This window comes from Apis florea, unplaced genomic scaffold, assembly GCF_048593485.1.
Source record: "Apis florea isolate Af1SG1 unplaced genomic scaffold, ASM4859348v1 contig_3772_pilon, whole genome shotgun sequence".
NCBI lineage: Eukaryota > Metazoa > Arthropoda > Insecta > Hymenoptera > Apidae > Apis > Apis florea.
This window is the reverse complement of record NW_028256845.1, coordinates 4251753-4277225: the sequence shown is the minus strand read 5'-3', so window position 1 is coordinate 4277225 and position 25473 is coordinate 4251753. Positions and strand designations below refer to the sequence as shown.

The window sequence follows — 25473 nt, the reverse complement described above, 5'->3', positions numbered from 1 at the left end:
GAGGAAGGAGCTTCGATTAACCTGGACATTTTGTAACCCACGGATCAAATTCTTTTACAGAGTTGAAGAGTGAATTCGTTAATTGAAAATTTCTTTTGACAAATTAGAAATTAATAAGCGGATACAAAGAGGATATACTTTGATCGAATCGATCAAAATCATCAAGAAAAAAGAATGGAATTTCGAGCGATCCAAGGTAAAGGAAAGAAGATTCTAATTTGTACGTAAATTATTTTTCTCTGGATAATTTGAGAATAGGTAATAAAAACGAGAAAGATCGATGAAAAATTGGATTCGAGACATAACGGAAAAAAAAAAAAGAAGAACGCGCAACTCGTTTTCCCCGCGTTTTAACGCGTTTAAAATACGCTTAAGATTTGCCTCGGTTTCTCCTCTTCTGAAACCGCTGTTGCGAGTCAGTGCTGTTTTAGGATCTTGAACGACGTGTTAAAATTACTTTGGCCACGGTACAATTGGAACGAATTTTCGACCATGTAATAGACACACGGTTTATTAAATTTATCGGTTTGTCGGGATCGGTTGAAGAAATGCAAGTACAACTCCGCATCGAGACTCTTCAGGAATCTGGGACTACCTCGTTGACCTTTTTTGAGGATACGGAATTATCGAGGCTCGCTCACTTTATTTGCGATTCTTGTTATTCGAACTATAATACAGTTTAAGGCTACACCTACAATTCATCGGAAAACGAAAGTATCGAGATATCGAGTTTATTCTTCTCATTCCCCCTTTTCAGAGAGGAAGGATAATATTTAATCTCGCAAAGAGGAGGGAATGATAAAACGAATTTCTCGAATCGAAAGTCGATCGGATCGAAATCAACTTGGTAAATAAATTTTAATACCAAGTATCGTACCTACCAGAAACAGTTGGAGATAAATTATGCATCTAAAAAGGAAAAAAGATTCATCTGCACGAACAAACTTCATTATCGATCGATCCTCCTTGTTAAATTCATGAATTTAAATCGCCTTTCAAACACCTTAATCTCCCGGCGAACACTCAATAAATCCGCGCACGTTCCTTTTTTTATTTCATTCCAACCGTTTTAGAAGATAGAAAATTATGTTTCTCGACGTGAAACAAAAATCTTTTTTTCACGCCCATAATTTTCACTTTTCCTCCTAGCGAAAAATTTCATCGTTCATCATATTATATGCCCTTCCATTTCTCATTTGATTGAAAATCATGGAGAATTTAAACAAACCAGAAATACGAGGTTCTTCTCTCTTTCTTTATCGAACGCCATGGAATCCATCGAGGAAGGTGAGACGACGAAGGAATCTTAGAAATTGTCGAGACACGCGATCTATGCGTTTATGAAAAATTTCCCAATTGCAAAGTCGGCCATCATCATCCACAAGGCGAATATCCTTAAAAGGGTTGGACACGATACTCACGCGAGGCTGTCGCGACAACGCGAACGATGCACGAACGTCATGTAAATAATGGCGCGTAATCGTTACGTCCCCCTTTATATGGAGTGAGCTGGTTTCTCGGCCGCGTTCAACATGTGGATTAGAAACAACGAGCGTTGCATTCCGCGGAAAAAACGAAACGAAGCGTCGTTGCTCGTGAAAGTCAAAAGGAACGGCTCAGCAGCTGCTCCTCTCTTGTCTCTTCTCCCTTTTTTCTCTCTCTGCACCTTTCTTCTTTCACCTGTACACGATAATTAAACCCTTCCTTCCTCTTTCACTCATCTTTATAAGCTCTAATATTTTATCTGGTATTTTGAAGAATGGATAGATTCTTGATCGAGTAGAGTTTCATTTCTTACGCGTTTTGAAAAATTCGAAATAATTCTGAAACGATGAGATCAAAATGATTGGAAGAGGATTGGAGAAATGTGCGGAAAGGAAAAGGAAGGGGCGCATACTCTCGAACTGATCTTCGTGCATTCCGACATAATCTGATTCGATGGTGAAATACTCTTAATTAAACGATCGGAAAGATAGCTTCCATTTAAATTTCTTCTTCGCTTTCCACATTCGATTGCTTCTTCCTTTCTTTCTTTCTTTTTTTTTTTTCTCCCTCCTGCAGAAGAGAAAAAGAAACTCGAAGAGATTACGAATCTCTGTTGAGGTCAAAGTGATCGAACACGAGGAAACACGAGGATTTCTTATCGCGATGATAATGAATTCTCGGTTCGCTCTAACCTTCGTATCTTTTAATTACTGTCGATTCGACGAATGCACGCGTGTTGTCTGCGATGGATACGACATGTGTGCATGCATGCATGCATGCATGCAGGCACGAAGCTCTAGGTAGCGGAGCACGCGAATACGCGACATATGCAAATAGGAGGCGATAATTCATGTAAAAACACGAGCCGTGCAGGAAAATCGCCGTGACGTAAGAATTTGTTATCGTCCCAACTGGTTGTTAGATACCGCGCAGAAAAACAGCGGAATCAGAATCAGAGAGATTCGAGAGAGGCATCGCCGATTATATTATCCGTGATAACTCGAAATTTTTCCATCTGTCGGTTGTGTAACAGAGGAGGGAAGGCGAGCAGAAGAGAAGCGAGAAAGAAGACGGGCTTACGATATTTCCTCTTCGCTTTCATCTTACAGAACGGTATCCTCTTCATGATAAAATTCTTCACCCCCATCTCGCTCGAGATTTGATTCACTCACTTCAGAATCGATCAACACTTATTGCACGCGTAGATGCAATACTAATTCATCATCCATCTGCTCACAGTTCCTCGATTTTTTTTCCACTCCACGGTCCCGATTTCGTTCGAAAACTTTTTCATTCGACAAGGATACGAAACACGATGATGGTTGAATCCTTGTCCTGGTTAAATTTCGTTCGTTCGTTCGTTATCGATCAGCCATCGATCGAGGAAACGGCGCGACGATCAATCGCGGTGACAATCAGAGCTATCGATCGTGGCCGATCTGGACGATCCCGATCGATCGCATGCCGCGTCCACTTGTTTCTCGCCGATTTTTCGAGCATTCGTGCCCAACGATCTGTTTTGCCGCGGCCACTGTTTGCGTTTGACTGTGAACTCTGGGCTATAGCCAACCAGGACTCCGACTACTCGTGAAGAGGTGAATGGAGAGGGGAAATGTGCCTCTTCTCCTGCTGTTCTGCTTGCCCGCCGTCACGGTGTGTAAACCGACGCGGTTGTGTGCGTGTGCATGCCGTCGTCGATTTCTTAATCCGCTCGTTGTGTAGAAAATCATGCCTTCTTCGCCCTCCCTCGTTTCCTCCAATTTATCTCCTCCCTTTTTCGATACACGCTATATAATATCTTCGACAATAGGAAGTCGATAAGAAGCGACCTTGACGGAAAGATACGCGAAGGCGCTCGTCTTATCGGTTGGTCCAAGAGTTTTTCGTCGATTATTCGAAGATCGATGCTTTAATGCATTCGTTGCACTCGTATTATTATTATTATTATTACAGATACATTAGTATTTACATTAGTATTACATTTTAGAGTTTCCAGTTGCAACGTTTTCTTTTAGTTTCTGCTTAATAAATAAAAGATAATAAAATTTCTCAAATCATTTTTACTAACTTTACTAGTTAGTTAACTTGTAATATACTGCCAGAAAAATGTTGATCGAATATGAAAAAGAAATTCCGAGTTGACCCCCCGGTAACCTTTTCAATTATAAACACTAAGGGTTAAATATTCTTTCGTGTCGGCAGAACTTTCGATTCGTCTCAGTGAATTTTATCCCGGCTTTTGTAATTTCTCGATACTCGATTCAATCACGGAAATGTTTGTAAGGAGAGTGAAAAGCCTCTCCCGCGTCTTCCTCTTCCCGAGGAACAAAAATAACAAACTCGAGGTGGCTCGAGTAATCTAGTTCAACCGCAGCGTGTTAAACGACGTCGTATAAACAAACACGGTGGCGCAATCGTTCGATCAAAAGAGTTCACGAGTTTAAGCGTGGAATAAAAATTTTTCATTACACGACCCCGCGTTTGAGGCGCGTTTATCTTCTCGCTTTGCCCATCACTTTCCCTTTCCGGCTCGTTTCATTATCGCCTCATCGATTCCTGGCCTGGCAGTTCCTTTCTTTTTTTTTTTTTTTTTTTCTTTTAAATGCACAATTTGAGAGGCCACCCTCTTGGAGAACAGTTGCGACAGTTGCGCGCGTACGCACGTTTAGAACAGGTGCACACCGCCATATGCGACCACCTTGCTACGCGACAAGGTTGCACACCAGAATGGTTTTACGTTCTCGATCAACTCACGTCATCGTACTTTCCAAATCGAGTTAAATAGAGTGGAGCTCGTCGTGGAGAGTTTCACTCGTCCACCTTTTTATTCCCCCATCTGGTCGAGATACTAGATACCTCTTCTTCTTCGATATCGAATATGTTATATTTTTGGATTTGCTATCCCCACGAATTCGTCTCGCATATTTGGCTAGGTGTTATTTTAGCGCGAGTCGAAATTGTCGTCGAATTTTTTTTTTTTTTTGAGAACGATGGAGATTGGACTCGTCGAGTGGAAAATTTAACGAAAGTTCGAGCGTGTTATGCGGGATTTGATCAATGCTTGGAGGAGGGATAAAGAAATAGATTGAACGGAAAAGAGTTAAAGGGAAGTTAAATAGGATGTTGTTCCATTGTAAATATTCGATTACCATCTCGAGGAACGCGAGCATGCAATCTTCGACGTAGCTGTCACGCAAAAGCGAAATTACGAGGATCACGGAATCTTTGGTTTTTCTCTACTTTCTACCAACGTTTTATCATCGCTTTAATTTAATGCCAGGATAATGTCAAATGAAATCGATTTCCCTCGATTCCCCACTTGTCCAATATATAAATTTGAAACACTCGAGTTGAAGAATTTTCGAAACGTGTTTTCGAGGTGAGCTGTCTCTCGAAACGAATCATATTATTTGAAGAGTTTCACGGAGGCAATCGAGCTCCTGATGAAGCGTGTTAGTCCGATTTGACGCACTTTCGCGAAAAGTTCGGATGCTTTGAAGAATCCTGTTACCCGGCGACGAAGAGAAAGTCTCTGTTTCGTTAGATTTATGAACGCGTCTCGATTAAATTGCGATATATAAAAGATTGATAGAGGAATTTTTTGATTGACTTTTTTTTTGAAATTATCGTGCCAGAAATAATAAAATTGTACGATTTGTTCACACGTGTGTAGAAAAGAATTCGACGAAAGGATACAATTCTTAACGATACTCGAAAGCTGGAAATAAATTAAATATATCACGCCATCGCGTATGTTCACGTATAAAGAGAAATATGGTAAGAAATAATTCAATATTTTCGCCCTAGGAAGAGTCGAATAGAAATTAATCTGGACGTTCAATCGCAGAAACTTAGCCCCATGCTGATCAATAAAACACTATGAAAGAAACCAGTTCCAATAACATCACCCTCAATGAAATCGAAAAATGATTTATTTCTTAAACAAAAATAATCCAACACACTAGCTATAATATTAATTTTAAACCATTAAAATTAATTATTTCTAAAAAGTTAAAATCCTGAAAATTTGGCTTCCACAATTTCACAAAAATTTATCCAAACTATAAAAACATTACCGTTTGGGCCAATTCCATCAACACTGATTATTCACTTTCTAAAAAAATAATCATAAATTTTGGCGTTCAAAAATCATTTCTTCCATAGGATTCAAACAATCCATTTTTTTTTTCTCTTCTAACTCGTTTTCAACCTTCCACAAAAATTTACACGCCTAGAAAGGAAACGGCGAATGAACGAGGAAAAAAAAAAAACAAAATAGAACACGAAAGAAGAAGGAAAAAAAGAGACAAAAAAAAAGGTCGATGCGTTTTTGGATCCGGCCGTTGTGACGAAAATCGGGGCGGACGATTCTCTCGGGTCGTGGGGCATCGCACGGGGTGCGACGCACAGGTGGCGTTGAAGAGGACGGTGCAACCGACGCCACTCGCCACCGGAAGCAGGTGGTTCCAGCCACGCACCGCCGGCTTCCCGCTCACGCGTTCCGCAGCTCGAGCGCGCAGACTCTTTCGAGTCGAGCCTATCTTTAAACCGCGATTTACAACCGGCTCCGCGATGAACGGCCGCGTGAACGATTCGCGATTTATTCACCGCGGAAACTGTATCGAGCAACCGTTCCTCGCGATTACTTAACGCGAGGCCGAGACTCGGTTTATTCCACGCAACGTGGATTAGATAATGGAGGGATGGATTCTAATGATCGATGAAGCCAGTTTGAAGATTCGTTTTCAGAATCTTTTAATTATTATTGAAACAAAAAGTTGGGATAGTAATATTTTATTTTAACTTGATTAATCGTTTAAAGGAAACGGCGTTGTAATCTTTGATATAATTGAAGAAGTTTGTCGAATTTTTCCTGAGTTTGAAAATATAAGGAAGAATTAGTTAACTTGCGATAACGTGGATTAGATAATAGAGTCGGTGAATGAATGGATTCTGATGATCGATCATTTTGAAGGGAGTTTGAAGATTTTTTTTGGCTATTTCATAGAATTTTTCGTTTTCAGAATCTTTTGATTATTATTGAAACAAAAAGTTGGGATAGTAATATTTTATTTCAATTTGACTAATTGTTATTTTAAAGGAAATGATGTGTTTGATATAATTGAGGAAGTTAATGTTTTTCCATGTTTGACGAATTTTTCCTGAGTTTGAAAATAGGAAAAGGAAGAATTAGTTAACTCGCGATAACGTGGATAAGATAATAGAGTCGCGATAAATTTTGGTAAATTTCGATCGATTGCATTGAAGACAGTTTAAATATTTTGAACAAGTCATCCAGGAATCTTTTAGTAATAGAAACAAAATAATCAAGATTGTAATATTTTATTTTACTTGACAATTTTAAAGGAAACGATGTGTTTGATACAAAGAAGAAGTTAATCGTGTTTATCTCATTTGTCAAAAAGAAAAATTAGTTAGCTTGTGAATTAGATAATAAAATAAAGGTGGGGTGAATTGTGATAATCGATCGAAGCTACTTTGAACATTTTTCTGGCTCTATCTCATAGAATTTTTCACTACAAAATCTTTCGATGATAGAAACAAAAAAATCGAGGTGATATTTTATTCTATCTCGAGAATTGTTATTTAAAAAAAAAATAAACGTTTAGATACCGAACAAGTTAATCGTATTTTCGTTTAGGCGATTTGTCGAAGTTTTCCTGAGTTTGAGGAAAATACAAGGAAGAATTAGTTAGCTCGCGATAACCAACAGACAGAACAAATACGCGTATCAAGAAACTTATCGTTTAAATACGCGTTCTCTTAAACAAATTCCTCAAACTATGCATCGCTTCACCCTACTTTCCTCTCTCTTCTCATTGTTAAATTTCGTACTTTGCCCCGTGCTTTATCAAGGAGATGGAAATCAAAGAGAGGAAACGGTCGCGTTTCCTCTGGCGAGGATAGGCGAGTTTCGAGAGGATTCTATTGTCGAGGAGGGCGATAAGGCAGGAAACGGGAGCGAGGGATCGGGTCGCGAAACGTGAGAATCTTCCTGCGGACGAGCGTGCAACCATCTCGTCTCCATCGTGTTCGCAGTGTTCGTGAGAAACGAGGCGATCCTCGTTTCGTTTCGTCAAACTGAACCGTCAACAAAAACCGATTCCCTTTGTTTCAGCGAAAGTGAAAACCGTGCGAAACCGAATCGTTCGTGGGGGGGGGGGGGGGGCCAACGAACCGAGAGAGCTTATCCTTCGTGGTGGTCCCCCTTTTTTTTTGCGGTCGATGAGTTTTTGTACGTGTAATAATCCTCGATCGAAAGGATAACATTGTCTTCGTTTGAAGTACCGTTCAAAGTGTTTTGCAATTTAGATCACCCCGTTCTAAAATATATTCGAGATTATTCCTCCTTGCGTTAATTTCTTGCTTTACGAGTTTTCTGGTTAAACGATTACCAAGTTAATTATTGTAACGCAGCGTTATGCTTTGTACAACTTGTATAGAAATGTTTATACGTGACGTTCGGGGAGTTGAAATTAGAGTTATATTTTATTAAAAAGAAGGATTTATCTTAATTGTCTTAATTAAGTCAAATCGCGAGATAAATTTCTAATTGCAATGAAATGTCTAATAGCAAGAAAGTGAAAAGGATCTCGAATTAAGATGTTTCTAGAGCTATTTCGTATAAAGAAAAAGTAGTTCGAATCACGATGCACGAGCAGAAAGAAACGAATTATTCGATTTTCGCAGCGAGGAAGATAGTCGATTCAAAATTGTGTTCCGTTTCTTTGCGAACGAGTAATGAAAGAGAACCATCCGTTACATCATTTGAAACCCAATGAAAATCCGGAAACAAACGAAAATCCTCGACACATAACCAAGTATGCGGGAAACGCGATTCGTATGCAACCGCATACGAGAAATTACAAAGAGAAATTTTCATATCCCTCGCATGCATTCCATTGCCGTCGACTGTAATTACACGATGCGTTGTTGCGTTGTATGTATGCAGTTTCAAATCCGCCACTTGCTCGATACTGCACATTTGGTATTCGTAGAAAACCGTTGCTGCATATAAATATAATACGCGATTTCAAGATTCATTTTCTTACAACGCGAATTTCCTGCCTTTTCTGCCTTTCGTTTCGTTTCGTTTCGTCTCTTTTTTTTTTTTTCGTTTATGCTTTTCGTTAAAATTCGCGTCAGAGGATTACAACGGAGAGAAGCTCATTAGCGGAGACCCGTGCATTTGTTTAACAGATGTGCGAAGGTATTTGAGTGGAATAGCGGAGTCAAAAGTGAAGGAAGCATTTCTCTTTACGGTATTATTGTGTAGCAGGTCATTGGGCCATAGAGAATCGAAAGATGGCCGAGCGGATTTAGCGCGAGGAAATCAAATATGCGTGAAATTATCGGATCTCTTTCTTTCTCTCTCTCTCTTTCCCTCCCCCTCTCCCCTTCTTTTTTCCTCAAATTCTTTCACCGTTGAAATTACAATCTCGATCGATCGCGATCGTGAAATATTTCTCTTTCTCTTGTATCGAGGGATGATTGTCTGTTACACGATATAGCGGACGATCGTAAAGAAAGTCTTGGACGCTCGGTCTACTTTTTACAATTCGCCTTCGATTGCGCCAGTAAAATGCAAGAATGGGATTCAGTTATATTGCGTAAAAAGAAATCTATGCTTTTCAAAATTTATTGGCCTTTTCTCTTCAGATCGATAAATCTGAACAAAAAGAGCCAGAAGTAAAATTCTTTTTATTTTTGCTTCCTTTTGTCGTACCAATTTTCTTTTTTAAAAATTAAGAAAAGTAAGACGACGAGCGTTAATATTTCTTTTTTCTAAAACTTATCTTTAGAGCAAAAAATGTCTCACCGTTCTCCGTGCGTTCCTGCTTATCGAAAGTTTTGCTCGGTCTGGTGGATCGTTTCAGGGTTGCCTCGAAGTCGCCCACGACGTCGCTGAGGTCGAGGGCCGGTGATTCCTGCGTTTGCGTGTATCCTCGCCTATCGTGGCCTATCGTCGAAGAGGACGTCACGCCATTCGCGGGCCCAGGTTCCTGCGGTATTTTCGGCAGTTCGGCTTCTATTCCAACGAGGGCTGGACTCACCTAGGATTAAAAATACCGACAGATTTACGACACCGAGCTTCGTCCATAGGTGTCCATCTCTCGACGCCGTTTATTACACGCTTGTCTTTTTTCTTCTCTCTCTCTCTCTCTCTCTCTTTCGTCGAACGTTTCCAATTTTCGAAAGAGAGATATTCGAAATATTCGTATTCTGGAAACGATTGAAAACGAAGCGGAGTCGAGAGGATTCGTTTAATTATGGAATTATGAACGGATCAATTTACCAGGCCAAGAAGAACCTCCATCGACTGGCATTGCCTTCGACGTTCCCTTTTCTTGCGCCTCTCGATGCTGGACCTGTCCCCGGCACTTCCCGCTGCAACCGCCTCGCAGTATCGCACGAAGTCCAGGTCGATGTGGTACCCGTAAGGGCAGCAAAGGCACTTCGAGCCTGTTGAACCGGAAACGTAGGCCTGCGTCCCCACTGGAAGGGAAAAGTATAATTATCTCGATCGTTTAAACCTTATTTAAAAAAGAAAAGAGAAGAAAAAAAAAAAGGAGGTACCACGCTCGATGGTATAAATCACGTTTATAGCATCGAGATCAAAACAGTTAGATAAATTGCAGAACCCAGACGCGATCCAAACGGCAATTATTTCAATTCTTCCCAAGCAATCAGAGCATCAAGTATAATAAACCGCTCTTCCACCAATGATTTTAATTAAACCCATAAACCAGCACCCCAATTAAGCCCGGAAGAAAAAATGCGCTTCTTATCGAGCCATCTTTCAAAAAGAATGCACCAACACTTGCGCCGATCCAAATTTGAACCAAATTTAATTCCAAAGTATTCTATCCATCCTTCTAATAGAATTGTTTTAAAAAGAATGCATCAAGATTCATTTTTACCAAATTTGGACCAAATTTAATCTCCAAATATAGGTTCTAGCATCCATTTTTTAACGAATAGAATTCGATCTTCTAATAGAATCATCTTTTAAAAGGAATGCACCAAGATTTATTTTAATCAAATTTGAACCAAATTTAATCTCAAAATATTGCCTCTAGTATTTATCTTTATAGACAGAATCGATTCTCATCGAACCATTTTTTAAAAAGAATGCACCAAGATCCATTTTTACCAGCATTTATCCTTTGTCGGATAGAATCGATTCTCAATCGTCGAATCATCTTTTTGAAAAAAGAATGCACCAAGATTCATTTTTATCAAATTTGAACCAATTTAATGAAAAATTGGCTCCAGCATTTATCCTTTGGCGGATAGAATCGATTCTCAATCGTCGAATCATCTTTTTGAAAAAAGAATGCACCAAGATTCATTTTTACCAAATTTGAACCAATTTAATGAAAAATTCCAGCATTTATCTTTTGGCGGATAGAATCGATTCTCAATCATCGAATCATCTTTTTGAAAAAAGAATGCATCGAGGCTTACCATTTTTTACCAATTTGAACCAAAAAAATTTAATTCTCAAATTTATTGAGAAAAGAGAGGTGTAGCTGTTTCTTCGATCGATCGAATCGGAAAGGATCTATCTTTGGATAGATCGATCGTGGTTCATCGCGAGAGGCTGATTGTCGGAGGGTAACGACCGACGCGAAGCGTAAACCGAAATATGTTGTAACCATTGGCGGGCATCCAGAGGCACGGTAATAATAATCTGGCAAAGTTCGTTAGCCGGGAACAGCGTGGGGATCCCATTTACGTGTCATATTGGCCCGTTCACGCTATCGCGATGTGGCAATGACTTAATGAATCACTGTTATCGAAACTGGCGCGATCTCCCTTATTATCGTTTTTCTCAATTTTCCTTCAATTTTCTTCTTTCCATTCTCCTCACATTTTCTTCTTCTTTTTTTCCTTGGATAATCATCCAAAGATTAGATCGATATACGTATATAAGAAATCTTCGTGAAATCATTTAATTTCAAAGAAAATCTCCAGCTGTTTATGATCGAACGATTTGTTTGTTTCTTCTCAAGGTGGTTCAAGGTTCGGTGATTCGAAGATTTTTATTACACTTATTTATAACGAGGCGATAATAGAAAGTAACGGGCCGTTTTATCTCCGATTAATCGCAATATAGATAGGCGATCATAAATTTCTTTCCTTTCGTGCGATTTTCAAAATAAATATGAAGTGTTTATTCAGATAGGCAGGTTTGGATTGCGATTATTATTATTATTATTATTATTATTATTATTAATTATTAAAGATACGATTATTGCGTTACTCACCGTTTCCATTGAAAACGCGGGCCGAGGGTACGACGGTCAAAGCCATTTTTCTTCCACCAACTCTTCCCCGATGTTATCCGCTTCACCACTGTTCCTCGCAGTCTGGCATCCTCACCATTCTGAAATCAAACAACGTTCGTTAACTCTTCGCCACCTGATAATCGATCCCCTCCACTTCGAACGATCGATCTTTTTGTTCCCTCAATAATCAAGTGAAAAATGATTTTCAGGAATAATTTCAGAAATCGGGGAAGAGAGAACGGAAAAAATTATTATTCCCGTTTATTATTTAAACACGCTCGGCCTGTCTTATTGCAAAGCATTTAGATTTATCGCAAAGCGGCGATACGGCATTGTTCCCCGAACCAAGATTCTCAGTACCGCGTAATTTCATTAACGCGACTCACTTGCTACGCTCCACCCATTATCTATCGGCAGAATCGCGCCAAACGTTAAAATTCCCCCCTCTCCCTTTCCTTTCGAGGGACCTTCGACCCTCGCTCCTCTTCCTCCAACCGGCGAAAATCTCTCAGGGCTCGCTTTCTAATAAAGCGGCAAGGAATCCGCAAAGGGGTGGTGTGCGCGCAGAATCAATTAGTTTCGAGGAATTCTTCAGCTTGGCCGCTATAATTGAGAGGGGGGGAAAAAAAGGAAAGGAAGAATGATAAAGGAAAAGCAAAGAGATGAACCGTGACGAGCTTAACTCTAGACCACTAAACGTTCGTCTAATAGTCTTCTTCTTTCTAGATCTTTCTAAGCAAGTTTTCCTTAAACTTCGAAGAAGAAACTTTGACTGATAACTTGTGTCGAGGATATGACTTTAAGACCAAGTTCCATCGAAAGAAATATCGCGGATATTTTGAATATTGGGAGGAAACGGTTCAAACAACGAATTCAAATAACACGAGAACGAGAAAATATACGTGTGCAACTTATTTATTTTTTTCAATCAAAAACTATTCTACATTTGACAGAAACACGTGGAAAATAAAGAATTAATGATAAATCGTTCGAATAACCCGAATTCGTACAACGCAATTTCACTTAGAAAATTACAAAAATTAATTTAATAAGCTCTCCTATTTTTTAATCGATGACCAATAAACAAGTTTTGCTTTGCTCGTTAATAAATAAAGGCGATCTACTGTTAAGTAAAGAGAGGATGGAGGAGGTAAAGGAGAGGATCGAGGTGTCCTCTAACCGCGTTGGTGGCCGAGGAGAGGTTTAAGCGTAATTTCCACGGTGTCCCCTCGCGTGGCTAATTCCGTATCCCGGATTTCTGCTCTGACGGCAACACGTCCTCCACCGTCGACTCCGTGAACTTTAATTGTTCGAGCTATCGTCCAGCTTGCCGCGGATATTTTTACTATCGTTTCCGGTAGAAGATTCTCGGACGATGATTTGCCCGGCTCTCGGGAATTCATCTGATGACTGTGCAACCCGGTCATTTCGTTTTCGTCGTATATTTTCCACGTGTCGTCTATTGTAGAGACGATAATTTAGGTAATTCTTTGTTTTCGTTTTTTTTTTTCCATTGTTCCAGAAATTCACCCGATGATTCCTTTTACGTGTCAAGTGATTTTAACTCTTTGCATTCATAGTCGCCATCCCACATTTCATTATTATACGTATAATTACTGATCTATAATATAATTACATTCTAGGGACTTTTATCACTTGATTGGTAACTTTCTTAAAAATAAATAGTGCAAATTAATTTAATTTTCTACATCAATCTATTTAACACGATGCACAAATACCTAGATGAAGCTAGATTCGAACGCGTTTGTATATTTTATCGTTTTGTTGACTAACTTTTGTAAATTAATTTCAAAGATATAGAAATTATCGATGATTTAATAAAATGATCCAATTATAACGAGGATGGTTAATTAAAAAAAATTTAGATTGCAAATAACGAATTGGAGGGTAGGGTTCATTCCGTTAGGAGGATTGTTTCGAAATTCTCCAGGCCCTTTTTAATCCTTGGCCTGGAAACTTTGCGCCGCGCGTACGTGATACATTTACCAAGGCACCGTTCCCAAGAAACAATTAGGATTCAAGCCGCGATCGGCTCGAGGTCGTAGAGGACCGGGCGGAATAGAGGATCTTAGAGGCGAACACGTAACAACGCATTTCCTCCTTTCCTCGCCAGCCAGCCTCGTTAATTTTTAATGAGGCGTCACGTCCTCCACGCACAAGAAAATTCGACGCCCGATTGATAAAAGAATCGTAACTGCTGCTAAAATATTTATTCCAATTACGTATTTTTCCGTTTACCAGAGTTCTTCTCCTCCAGAGAGTGGAAAAATCTGCTCTCAGACTCGTGGTATTCCTTTCACGAGCCACTTCTTCGAAGAAATGGAAACTTGCGGCTCGTTGCGTATGGAGGTTGATGCAACGACGAGACGTTGTATCAACGGGATCTTCGCGGAGAGTAGACGTTTTTTTGATTTTTACGAAGAGAATTGAATTTAAGAGGAATTCGATATACGAGAATCGGCTCGTGATTGAAATAAATTACGAAACAAAGCGAGCAATGTTGCGAGGAATTTATCCAATCTTTTTTTTTTTTTTTTTGTGGAGAAAGTTGATTAATTACCTCGAAGATATCAAGAGTGAGACGAGATATTATTTAATATATTGTAATATACGAGAACAATTGGAATTATAACAATTTGACGATGGTTGAAAAAAGTTTTTTCAAGCTCGTTCGATGTTTACCGATGACACCGTTGCGTTATCGTTACGTTTCAATGGAAAAACGGTGGCAATCGTTATCTTGGTAGATTGGCGATGTAACAACAACTTGTTTGTAAGAGGATTTATTTCGATAAACGAAAATGGTCTGTGAATATTTACCACACGGGTACGCCTCGCGTCGAATTTCGGGCTCCGTGGATGGAAAACGAAATCTCTTTCACCCGAATCCTTTGAAAGTGGCGGGTATTGAAATTCAAACAACGGATACGATCGTGCGTGTGCAACGCCGATTCCTCGACGACTGATCGCTTTTGGCCGTGTACTGCCGCCTTTATCTATTCTATTATCGATAATTTTCACCGATAAAGCTTTCTATCTATATTACACCTATTTCGTTAATTATTACTCATCGATGAATTCAATTAATATTAATCATCGACGATGATTGGACGAAAATTTGAAAGTTGAATAAATTTTTTTTTTTAAATTTTTTCAAAAAAAAAAAAACAATTACACAAATACAACGTTTCGTTTAATTTATTCGTGCACATTTTTTTCATTAACTCTTCGCGTGACCAGTGATGACAGTCAAATGAAATGACGCGTTACATTAAACAGTTCGTGATATTGCTCGCTCACGTCATATTCGTGTTTCAAAAAAGATAACAGACGATACGAAAATAAATTAATTGGATTTTTAAACGTTCAAACGAAACTCTCCTCAGAAAGATATACACGTTCCTAAAACCTGTTCGATCGAGCAAATCGTGATACAATTAAATTCCATTAAATAATAACCTTGCTCTATCATCGATATCAATTCTCGTGAATGCTACGTCAAATCCGTAATATTTTCGATTACTTCCTCCAAACGTTTAATCTTTGTCACGAAACACCCTCGAAATACGAGAACAAATTCAGTCCCTCGCGCCAAACTTTCGAGGCATCGACTTTCCAATCGTACGCGACGAACTACAAAGATGCACTTACGCGACTCCGTTCACGATTGCCGTGAAATTGCGAAGGGACGTGTAGCCAAGCAGGCGACTCACGTATACGCACGCAGGACAAAGCACCCAGAGGACCGTCTCCTCGTCGAATGGAGCAATGGCCTAATTTCAGGAAACAGGGCAAAAGGTTCCCCCGACGAAATTCGTCTGAAGTTCACGCTCGACGAAGGAGGTCCGCGAATGTGAAATTGGCACACGGCTCTGCCTGCCAGTTCTCGAACACGGATCGATACGCCGGTTTAACCGATAAGCCGACCAGCTGATAGCATCGAGAGAGAGTGTGTACGGCGTGTGTACGGTGTCACTTTCACACGTGATGCTTCTCTTCGATCGGTTTTCTGAACGAGTGTTAACACTTTCGTTATTGGTGAATCGATTTTGTCTCGATTTGCTCTCGATCCCCTTGAATTTATCGCAATAGTTATTGATAAATAGTTGTTAAAGAAAAGTGATGTTGAAAATTTAAAATGCAAAGATGTACAAAGATATAGAAGAAAAGAAATAAATGTTATTATTTTGAAGGTTCTATTCGAAATTGTGTCAATCATAATGGAGGAAATATTATTGGTATATGTATAATTAATGAAAATGACGGTACGCTTTGTACGTTATGTAAATTATATGTTTATCAACGTAGCGTTTCACACGAGCATCTAATGATAGTTCTTTTTTTTTTTTTTTCAGATGGATGTATTAGATGCGAGTAAAAAATTGTTTGCGGATAATTTATACATCAACGATTGCTGAAACATTCATATTGCGGGTTTTCATGGCTAAGGTAAAATCAGACGGACACTATGATAAACTTAGTAAAACGGTATATTTGAATATTGATGCTTGAGCAATTTATTTTTACTGATTAATAAACATATACACATTTGTTGTTATTGCTTTTCTATATTTTTCTAGAAGCCAGGCAATTTATTTTAAATTAAAAAGCTTTCCTTTCAATTTCTCGTAAAAGCTCTCGTAAAAAACTCGACGTAAATCCGCCATAAAGAAAATTTCCCTCTTTCTCTGTTTCTTCGAAATCATGAAACTTATGAATAAATATCAAACTAGTATCATCAAAGAAAGAAAATTTCTTTTTTTTTTTTTGAAACGTATTTTTCGTTCTTTTCGAAAATAGAATGCATTCTTTCGAAGGAAATTTCCTATATCGTAAAAAAACGAAAACGAAATAAATAAAGATATCTCGACTGATATCGTGTGATCTATAAAGCTCTGTAAGATCAAGATTTGTTGCTTGACAAAGATTACCAACAACATTTATCGCTCAAAATATTTCAAAATAACTTACTTTAACTCAAACTGTTATAACCATCTATGATCCAATGATATCAATTGCAAATTAAAGAGAACAACTGCGATGCACATTCCACGCAATATTACCGAATCATGCAGAGTCCAATGTTAATTGATGTTGTTTTCTACAACGACAGATTATAAAAGAATTTGTTGCTCGTGTTCTGTGCATCGCACGACAAAAATTACCAATTTCATGGTATACAATATTTATGGCTCAAAGTATTTCAAAATAAATTTAACTCAAACTGTTATAATCATCTATGATTCGATGATATCAATTGCAAATTAAAGAGAGCAATATTACTGAATCATACATATTGAGTACCATTCCACGCAGAGTCCAATGTTGTTTCCTACGACAGATTATAAAAGAAAATTGGAGGAAAATTGGTTTTATCGCGGGCAAAGGAAAAGAATCGTTTGCCAATGCGCGAAGAACAAGTATTCTTCACGCATCAGATAAGAGATTCCGCGGGTGTTGTATACGTATATTGCAAACAACCTTCGGCATTGTACTCTTTGTCCGTTTCACTCGCGATATACTTCCAGCCGTACAATGGCCTGTAAACAATAGAGAAGAAATCGCATGACAAACGCGATTATGAAGTTCCTTTTGCCGCCGCGAGCAACAAAGGCGTCGATGCTTTTCCTCCTCATTGTCCGGACAATTTGTTCGCCATTTTATTTACGACTTGGAACGCGGGGAATCACCGCGTAGGTGGCGCTCTTCGATTTCTTCTTCTCTCCGAGGGGGAGAGAAATGGGTGTTCAATGTTCGGAAAGGGAAAAAAATTGGCATCAGAAAATTTGGAATAAATTTTATTTTACACGGAATGGCGATATATATTTCTTAATCCTCGGGGGAATGCAATAATTTATTATATCCAAGTTCGTTACTACCGCTTTTGAAATTGATAAATAAATTCGTGGAATTTTCGCTTTCGCAATTCATCACGAGAGCGAAGCTCGATATTTCAAGCAGAGAGGGTATGAAATTACAAGTTTAGAAAATATCCACATAATCCTAGGGAAGAGAAATTAAGCCTGGAGGATGATTAAAGATCCTGTTACACCGGCGAAGCAAATTCACCGATTCTCGCTCCAGCCAACGCTCGGGTGAATCGTTCGGTTAAAAATCCTAGCCTAGTAATTGCACGGTGTGTATAATTAAAATGTAATGCGCGAGAGAGGTAGAAAGAATTAACGGGACGCGAGAGCAATTAATTTCCTGTTTTCCCACCGTTTAATCCTAACTCTGTCGATTTTTTTTTTTTTCCTTTCTCGCTCTCTTCCTTTTTCCCCTCCTCTTTCCTCCGTTTCCCCTCTCACTCGGGAAGGGTAACGTTAACCCCGTGTGTTGCACGGTCAGATAGTAACGAGCACGGCGCACAGTGTATATAAATAGGAGCAAGAGTGGAGCGCGTGCAAGAGATAAAAAGTCATGCACAAGTCAAAGCGGCCGCCGTGGATGATGAGGAGGATGGCGTCCTGATGGAGATTAAACACCCTCCGCCGGAATGGACGTCTTGAACGTCTTGAAGGAAGCACTTAAACTTCCGTAGACGCGTGTAAATCATACGCTTAACCGCGTCGTTGATCTCCTCTCTGTCTCCTTTTCCTCGTGAAACCGCGTATACCGCGTGTACACGAGGATCCATTCATCAGAGAGAGAGAGAGAGAGAGAGAGAGAAATTTCATTGCGAATCGAAGACCACCACGGGAGGAGAATGCACGATGATCGGAGTCGTCGTATCTCATTTTCTCGAGGAGGAGGTGTATTCATCAATTTTTGCGTCTTTAATAAATATATTTGTGTTTTTATCTGCCGCTCAAATATTGATCGTCATAATATTATCGTACGTGTTCCGTCTCAAGGTTTTTTAATATTAAAAAATTCGTTTGTTTTTGAAAAAAAGATCTTATATCTTTAAGATCCCTTGTTGTTTTTTAATCAGAAAATTTTCCAAAGATATCCTAATCCTGTTTAGCTGCCAAAGGAAAATCGTCAAATAAAAAAAAAAACCAATAAAAATTATCTCTTTGTACTCTTTCAAAAATAGAATTCCAGAATTCTTGGAAATATACACACCCCTTGTTTGTTGAACAAACAGCACGAGAAACGACAGCAAACTTTAAAACGGTCGGTGAGAGGAGAGAAAAGAAGATGGTCGTAAAGAGGGGACGGTTCAAAGTTCGAGATCCGCGAATCCGTAAATTTTATTATAAACGAGTTCCTGTAGAGCCACCACTTCGTTTAAATTCACTAAACCAGCTCTCGAATAACCAACCCGTGCAGAGGTCAAGATTTCTTGCTTCCCTTTTCCAAAGGGTCTCCCAGTTTGCAACAAGGTGCGGATTGCTCGTTCCAGGAATTCTTCGATACGATAAATACGAGGCAGCAAATACGTGTCTACGCTACTCGTGGTGGCCCATTAAAGACTTTTCTCAATGAACGAAGCGAGACGAAAATATCGCGCACCGACCGGATGACGACCGCGACCATCCGTGTATTTTTGTCATTTTCTCAGCCCTGCCCTCTCTTTCTTTCTCCGTCCTTTCTCTGGCCCTCCTGCGTGTAAAAACAGGAAATACTTTTTGCCCGTTGACAGAAAACACGAACGAATAAGCCGGCGAGGAACGTACCAATTTGAAACAGTCGTTCCTTTTTTTTTTTTTTTTTTCACATTATTGTCGGCTAATTAATTTCTGGAAAGGAAAATATCTTCTCTGATAATGATGATCCTTTGATGAAACTCGATGATGAAGAATGTGACGAGAGGAAAAACACGAACGAGGAATATAAGAATTTGAAAGGGTCGTTTCTTTTTTTACACGCGCGCGACATTATTGTCGGCTAATTAATTTCTGGAAAGGAAAATATCCTTTAGTGAAAATCAATGATGAAGAATATGACGAGAGGAAAAATACGAACAAATAACGAGGAATATAAGAATATGTGATTAATAATTGTCAGTTAATTAATTTCTGGAAAGGAAAATATCTTCCCCGATAATGATAATCCTTTGATGAAAATCGATGATGAAGAATGTGACGAGAGGAAAAACACGAACGAATAACGAGGGATATAAGAATTTGAAACAGTCGTTCCTTTTTTTTTTCACACGACATTATTGTCGGCTAATTAATTTCTGGAGGGGAAGATATTTTCTCGATATCGATTCATTGATCAATGATATCCCTCGATGAAAAAATGAATAAGCCGATGAGGAAATTGAGGGAACTAATTTGAAAGTTCGTTTTTTTTTCCGTTTGTGAGATTAATTTGTAATTTATTAAGTAATAATAACGTTCGTTAATAAAATTGACAAGCTACAATTTCACATTGAATGTAATAATAAGACAGAAGAGATAAACTCTGTATTAAACGAATAATTTAACTAATAATATCTATTAATTTAAATCGACAAGTTAGAATTTTATATTAAATATAACAATAACGACAGAAAACAGGAACGAATAAACCGAGAAGCGACAAACTCTGTTTAACTAATTTAAAAGAATCTTGTGTAAACTACTGTTTAGAACGCCCCCACGAATTTTCCATATATATATAATTTACCAACTAATAATATCTATTAATTCAAACCGACAAGTTAGAATTTTACGTTAAATATGTTAATCGGGTGATTTATATTTTATAAAATTTTCAATTTGTATCGTTATCGATAGATAATCGTTGCCTATTATACCAACTAGCAATTTGAAAAATTTCACCATTAGATATTAACGTTCTAATTCCAGTTTCTGGATGGATATTGAATAGCCTGTCCGCACTGAATGAGTCAAGTTTCTTAATTACCTCCTACTTAGTTTCGACAGTTTACAAATATCGACGGAGTTAAAACGAGGGGGGGGGGGGGGGGGGGGAGAGTGAAATTTGCTGACAAAACAAATGGAAAGTAAACCGGTTAATGCTCGAGCAAAGATCGTTGCACCAGACCATGTTTTCGATGAATGGAGCATATCCAAACAGGAATATATACTCTAGGATGATAAAGATTCTATTGCAAACTTCTATACCAAGTTTCAGTTACTGAAACTATTTCGAACGTTAATCACGACTTCGACTAATGGAGATTCCACCGAACCTGTGACTTTTCCTTCGAATTAGTTCCGCGCAGGTTAGTTTTCTCAGAGAACTTTAACATATCGAATTGACATCGTAATTTTTCTCTTTTTTACTTTTTTCTCGGCTATTTCACCTCGAACGAACGGTGAAACGCTGCTTTCGAAATGGAATAAAAAAATTTTTATTTTTCGAACGAAAGTTCTCTTCTAAAATATTTATATTCGACGTTTAATTAAAATACACACATATATACCTGGACCGATATACACGCGTGGCCACATTCACCGTGACACAATGAACCGTGCACGGATTCAAGGATTTCTCGACACGCCAATACGCGTGATTTAGTTAAGCGTGAAATTGATCTCTCTATTTCTTGCTTAGCTCGGTAATAAGATATAAATAGAAGTTAGACTCGCGAATGCGAGTTCTCTCTCATCGACGAGGACAGAATTAAGCTATCGCGATTAGCTGTTGCGATCGATTCGTTTCTTGATCTGCGGTTGATAAACGGTTGAGAAGAAGATCGTAATAATAAAGAATGCTGCTGTATATATATATTTAAATTTGATGGAATAGAAAAAAGAACGTGTTTCGAAATCTTTCGAGCGTTCTTCTCTAAAGTGTAATATATGGTCGACGACTAGTTTTCTCTTTTATGTTTCGCGAAAACTGCACTTTCTTCCCCTTTAAAAAACAACTTCTCTTCAACTTTCCCCCTTTAGTCGTGCCCATTACGTTCGGCCATCTTTTTCCCATTTTAACGATTACGAATTGATTACGAATCCATTTGCAATATTAGATTTTGATTAGCTATTGATCGACGAACGATTTAGATTATCTCATCGCCACTTTTCTTCACCGATGACTCAATCGATCCTCACTTTTGCCATTTTTCCCCGCGTAACAACAGATCTGATAATAAAAAGAACACCGTGAAACAAATTTAAACGCGCGTCGCTTTATTTTCGCGCCGGAAGAAATTAGATCGACTTCACAGTCTATCGACCGTGGTTAATTATAGGTAAAGGCAGCCGGCCATATTTTTAACCGAAAACATTCCTGGCTGATAGGAAGGCAATGTCAACCTTGATCCTAACCCAAGAAACTCGTACATTTCCATGTTGGTACAATTCTCGTCTATCGCGACGACCATTTCAATTTACTTATTTTAATTTTATAATTATAATTTCAATTTTTTCCCCCAAAACCGAGATATATAAAATTAGTAAATAGCAAAAATCGTTCTGTGCACGAAGAATTCTCAGAGTTTTCTGTCGACAACAAGTTCGAGAATTCGAAATTGCCGCCACTCGTCCCCCGCCAATGGTTGTTCGTCCGGAGTTTCGACGAGGAAATATCGGAGAAGGTGAGAAGAGTGCGTTGTATGTGCGCCAAAGAAGGCGAGACAGACGAGTATAGCTATGAAAAATGACGAGATGCAATTACCTGTGCGGTTTGCCGAGCAAAACAACGGCCGCGAATACAATTGCGCTCAGGTATCGAATATCGTTTCCTAGCTACTACTACCACTGTTACTACTATTACCCGTTCGTGCCACGCGGGAGAAGAAATCGAATATACCACCGGCCGAGAAGAATCGGCCAGATTCATTTTGCATAGATATTGTCGGTCGAATGAACGACTTCCGGCCGACTTTAAACCTCGAAAGATCTTTGCGTCGCAACTCGATGAGAAAAACAACTCGTTGTTAAAGTCGTTCGTTTTAACGATTTTTTTTTAACAACACATTTGGATGGTAAACGTAATAATTGATAATATCTTTACAAACTGAAACTAAATTTACATTTCTGTGATATTAGTTTTCGATTCAATTATAATTATTCAATTTTTTAATTGCATTAATATATTATTCTTTTAAATGCCGTTTTACGTGAAAAACCATTACAGATTATTCATATGCTACGGATATTATTTTATATAAATTAAAATTAAAATAAACCATAACGATTGAAATCTTGACTGAAAAGTTCATAATACGATCGAAAGATAATTTTCTAAATAATTCGTTAATGAGACGTATTTTCGACACGAAGCGACGATTAATTATTAACGAATCGGCCAGATTTTACCATTTTGCATAGATATTGTCGATCGAAGGAACGACTTCCGGCCGACTTTAGACCTCGAAAGATCTTTGCATATCCGCAACTCGATGAGAAAAACAATTCGTTGTTAAAAGCGTTCGTTTTAACGATTCGATCGAAAGAACGAAACGGTTCGAAAGATAATTTTCTAAATAATTCGTTAATAATTCGTATCTTCGGCACGAAGCGACGATTAATTATTAACGAATCGGCCAAACTTCACCATTTTGCATAGATATTGTCGATCGAAGGAACGACTTCCGGCCGACTTTGGATCTCGAAAAGATCTTTGCAAGAAAAACAACTCGTTGTTGAGAACGAAACGTAGATTCGAAAGATAATTTTGCAAGTAATTCGTTAATGAGACGTGTCTTCGACACGAAGCGACGATTAATCATTAACGAATCGGCCAAACTTCACCATTTTGCATAGATATTGTCGGTCGAGTGAACGACTTCCGGTCGACTTTAGACCTCGAAAGATCTTTCCACACCTCGATGAGAAAAACAATTCATTGTTAAAGGCGTTCGTTTTAACGATTCGAACGAAACGTAGATTCGAGAAATAATTTTGCAAATAATTCGTTAATGAGACGTGTCTTCGACACGAAGCGACGATTAATTATTAACGAAATAACGGTAACTATAATAATCAGATGTAATTTATTTATCCATGGTAATAAATCATTTTGTTAATTGGACACGCTATTAATTAGACGCGGTCGTATAATTATATAATTAGGTTACAATAGTAAATTGAGCGGAATAACGAATATTCGATCAATAATTGAACGTGGGGAAGCGAAAAATTCAAACAGAAGAGATATTATTTCATTTGGTGAAATAATTTAACGTTAGCTCTAACATGTAACCAAGTGGATAATAAGCACACGAGTGGAGATAATTCCATCGAGGAGACAGTCATTAAATCCATGGTAAACTTCTAATTTGTCACCGATCGTTTAATCACCTATCGTGCGTTCATCGTGAAACCGCTCGTTAGAAAGAGGATGAGGCAGGCAACGATCGAACAACAACAAGTGGAACTTTCATTTTCCAATTTGTCAAGCCCGAAATTTTACGACTCGAAAAAGGAGGAGATATGCGCGTTAATGCCTCGTTATCGATTACGAAACTGATAAGCTGATTCTTATACCGACCGAGTGTTCCAACCATCTTTGTCTCGACGTGCAAAATCGATTTAATCGATCGACAATTTTTGCATAATCGTCCCATATAAATTCAATTAACACAATCGAAGGAATAACAAAGAGGAGTCGGATGGTGGAAGGACGCGACGCGTTATACTCTCTTCCTTCGTGAAGTGTCGAGGGAAGACGTCGTGTTTCGCTCGAAACGAATCGAATCGGTCGGCTCGATTAAATACTCAGTTCGAGAAATAGAAACGCGCATTAATCTCGTCAATCGCGCGTAGTCATTTTCATTCTTCGCTTCGAGCATTAAATCCTACGAGAGATCGAGAGAACTATTCTTGGCGAGTTGGACTATTCCAACATCATTTTACTTCGTCGTTCATAACAAATTATATTTCCCTTTCACGACATTGTTAACGTAGAAAATCAATTTCCACGTTATTATTCATAAGTTTTTACAACACTCGAAGAAACGAAATTACTATCGTCAGTTTCTTTTTTTTTCTTTTATATATATATATATAGGAAGTTGTAATAAAAATTTACAATTTACAGGATGTTTAAAAAAAAAAAAAAAAAAAAAGATTCGCAAGGTACATCGAAAATTCAATTCGTTTTCAAGATACAACCATTTTCTTATATCGTTTTACATTAGCATCGTGATTGACTTATTACGCTGGTTTCCACGTACATTTTAACATTTACATTTATAAATTTATAAATACACCGTTCGACTGAACGTTCTCATTTCCATATATACGGGACACAAGTCGTCGAGGAATTGGCACACATCGTAACATCGTAGAAGTGTGCCAATTCCTCGCCGATAAACGACTTAACGAAACCGAATCCAGCATGCCTGTCGAATAATTCGACAGAAATCCGACATTTTCGAAAGAGTTGGCAAATCCTCGAGGAAAGGATGCCAACCGTGTGTGGAAATGGAAGAGGGACGTATGAAACATCCTCTGCAAATATATCGAGAAGCCGTATGACAAGTCGATCGTGATGCCGATATAAAACGAAAAAATGATCATATCGAGTATTCGTTTATTAAGACGTATAAATCTTTTTTTATTGAACGCGTAATCCAGAGGGATCAATCCTGGGGATTGAAATCTACTCGACCTAGAAAAATCCATCTGACACCAAAACGAAACGGATTCAGACCGGATTCTATCCCATATATAATACAACAATATAAATCAAATAGCTCGTTATGCTAATGACCGTTCAATAACGATCAATAACACGATTGAAGAGACACACAATGCGATCGAGGACACAACAATTCGCAATTTCTCCTCTCGACGTGTTTCCAGCT

At 38.5% G+C, this 25473-nt stretch overlaps 1 protein-coding gene across 2 annotated transcripts in view; it reads right to left on the bottom strand.

The window, feature by feature from the left end:
- Window positions 1-25473, bottom strand: part of Kank (KN motif and ankyrin repeat domain-containing protein 2 kank) — a 48536-nt gene that overhangs the window by 9630 nt on the left and 13433 nt on the right. Inside the window, exons 2-4 of one of the 2 annotated variants that reach the window (XM_012495685.3) lie at window positions 11778-11896; window positions 9803-10002; window positions 9326-9560 (exon numbers count right to left, since the gene is read on the bottom strand). In XM_012495685.3, the coding sequence (XP_012351139.2) occupies window positions 9326-9560; window positions 9803-10002; window positions 11778-11823 (481 nt within the window). In that variant the 5' untranslated portion in view covers window positions 11824-11896. Of the gene's footprint in view, window positions 1-2565; window positions 3027-9325; window positions 9561-9802; window positions 10003-11777; window positions 11897-25473 lie in introns of those variants that run through there. The other variant, XM_086915227.1, reaches the window with a different exon arrangement.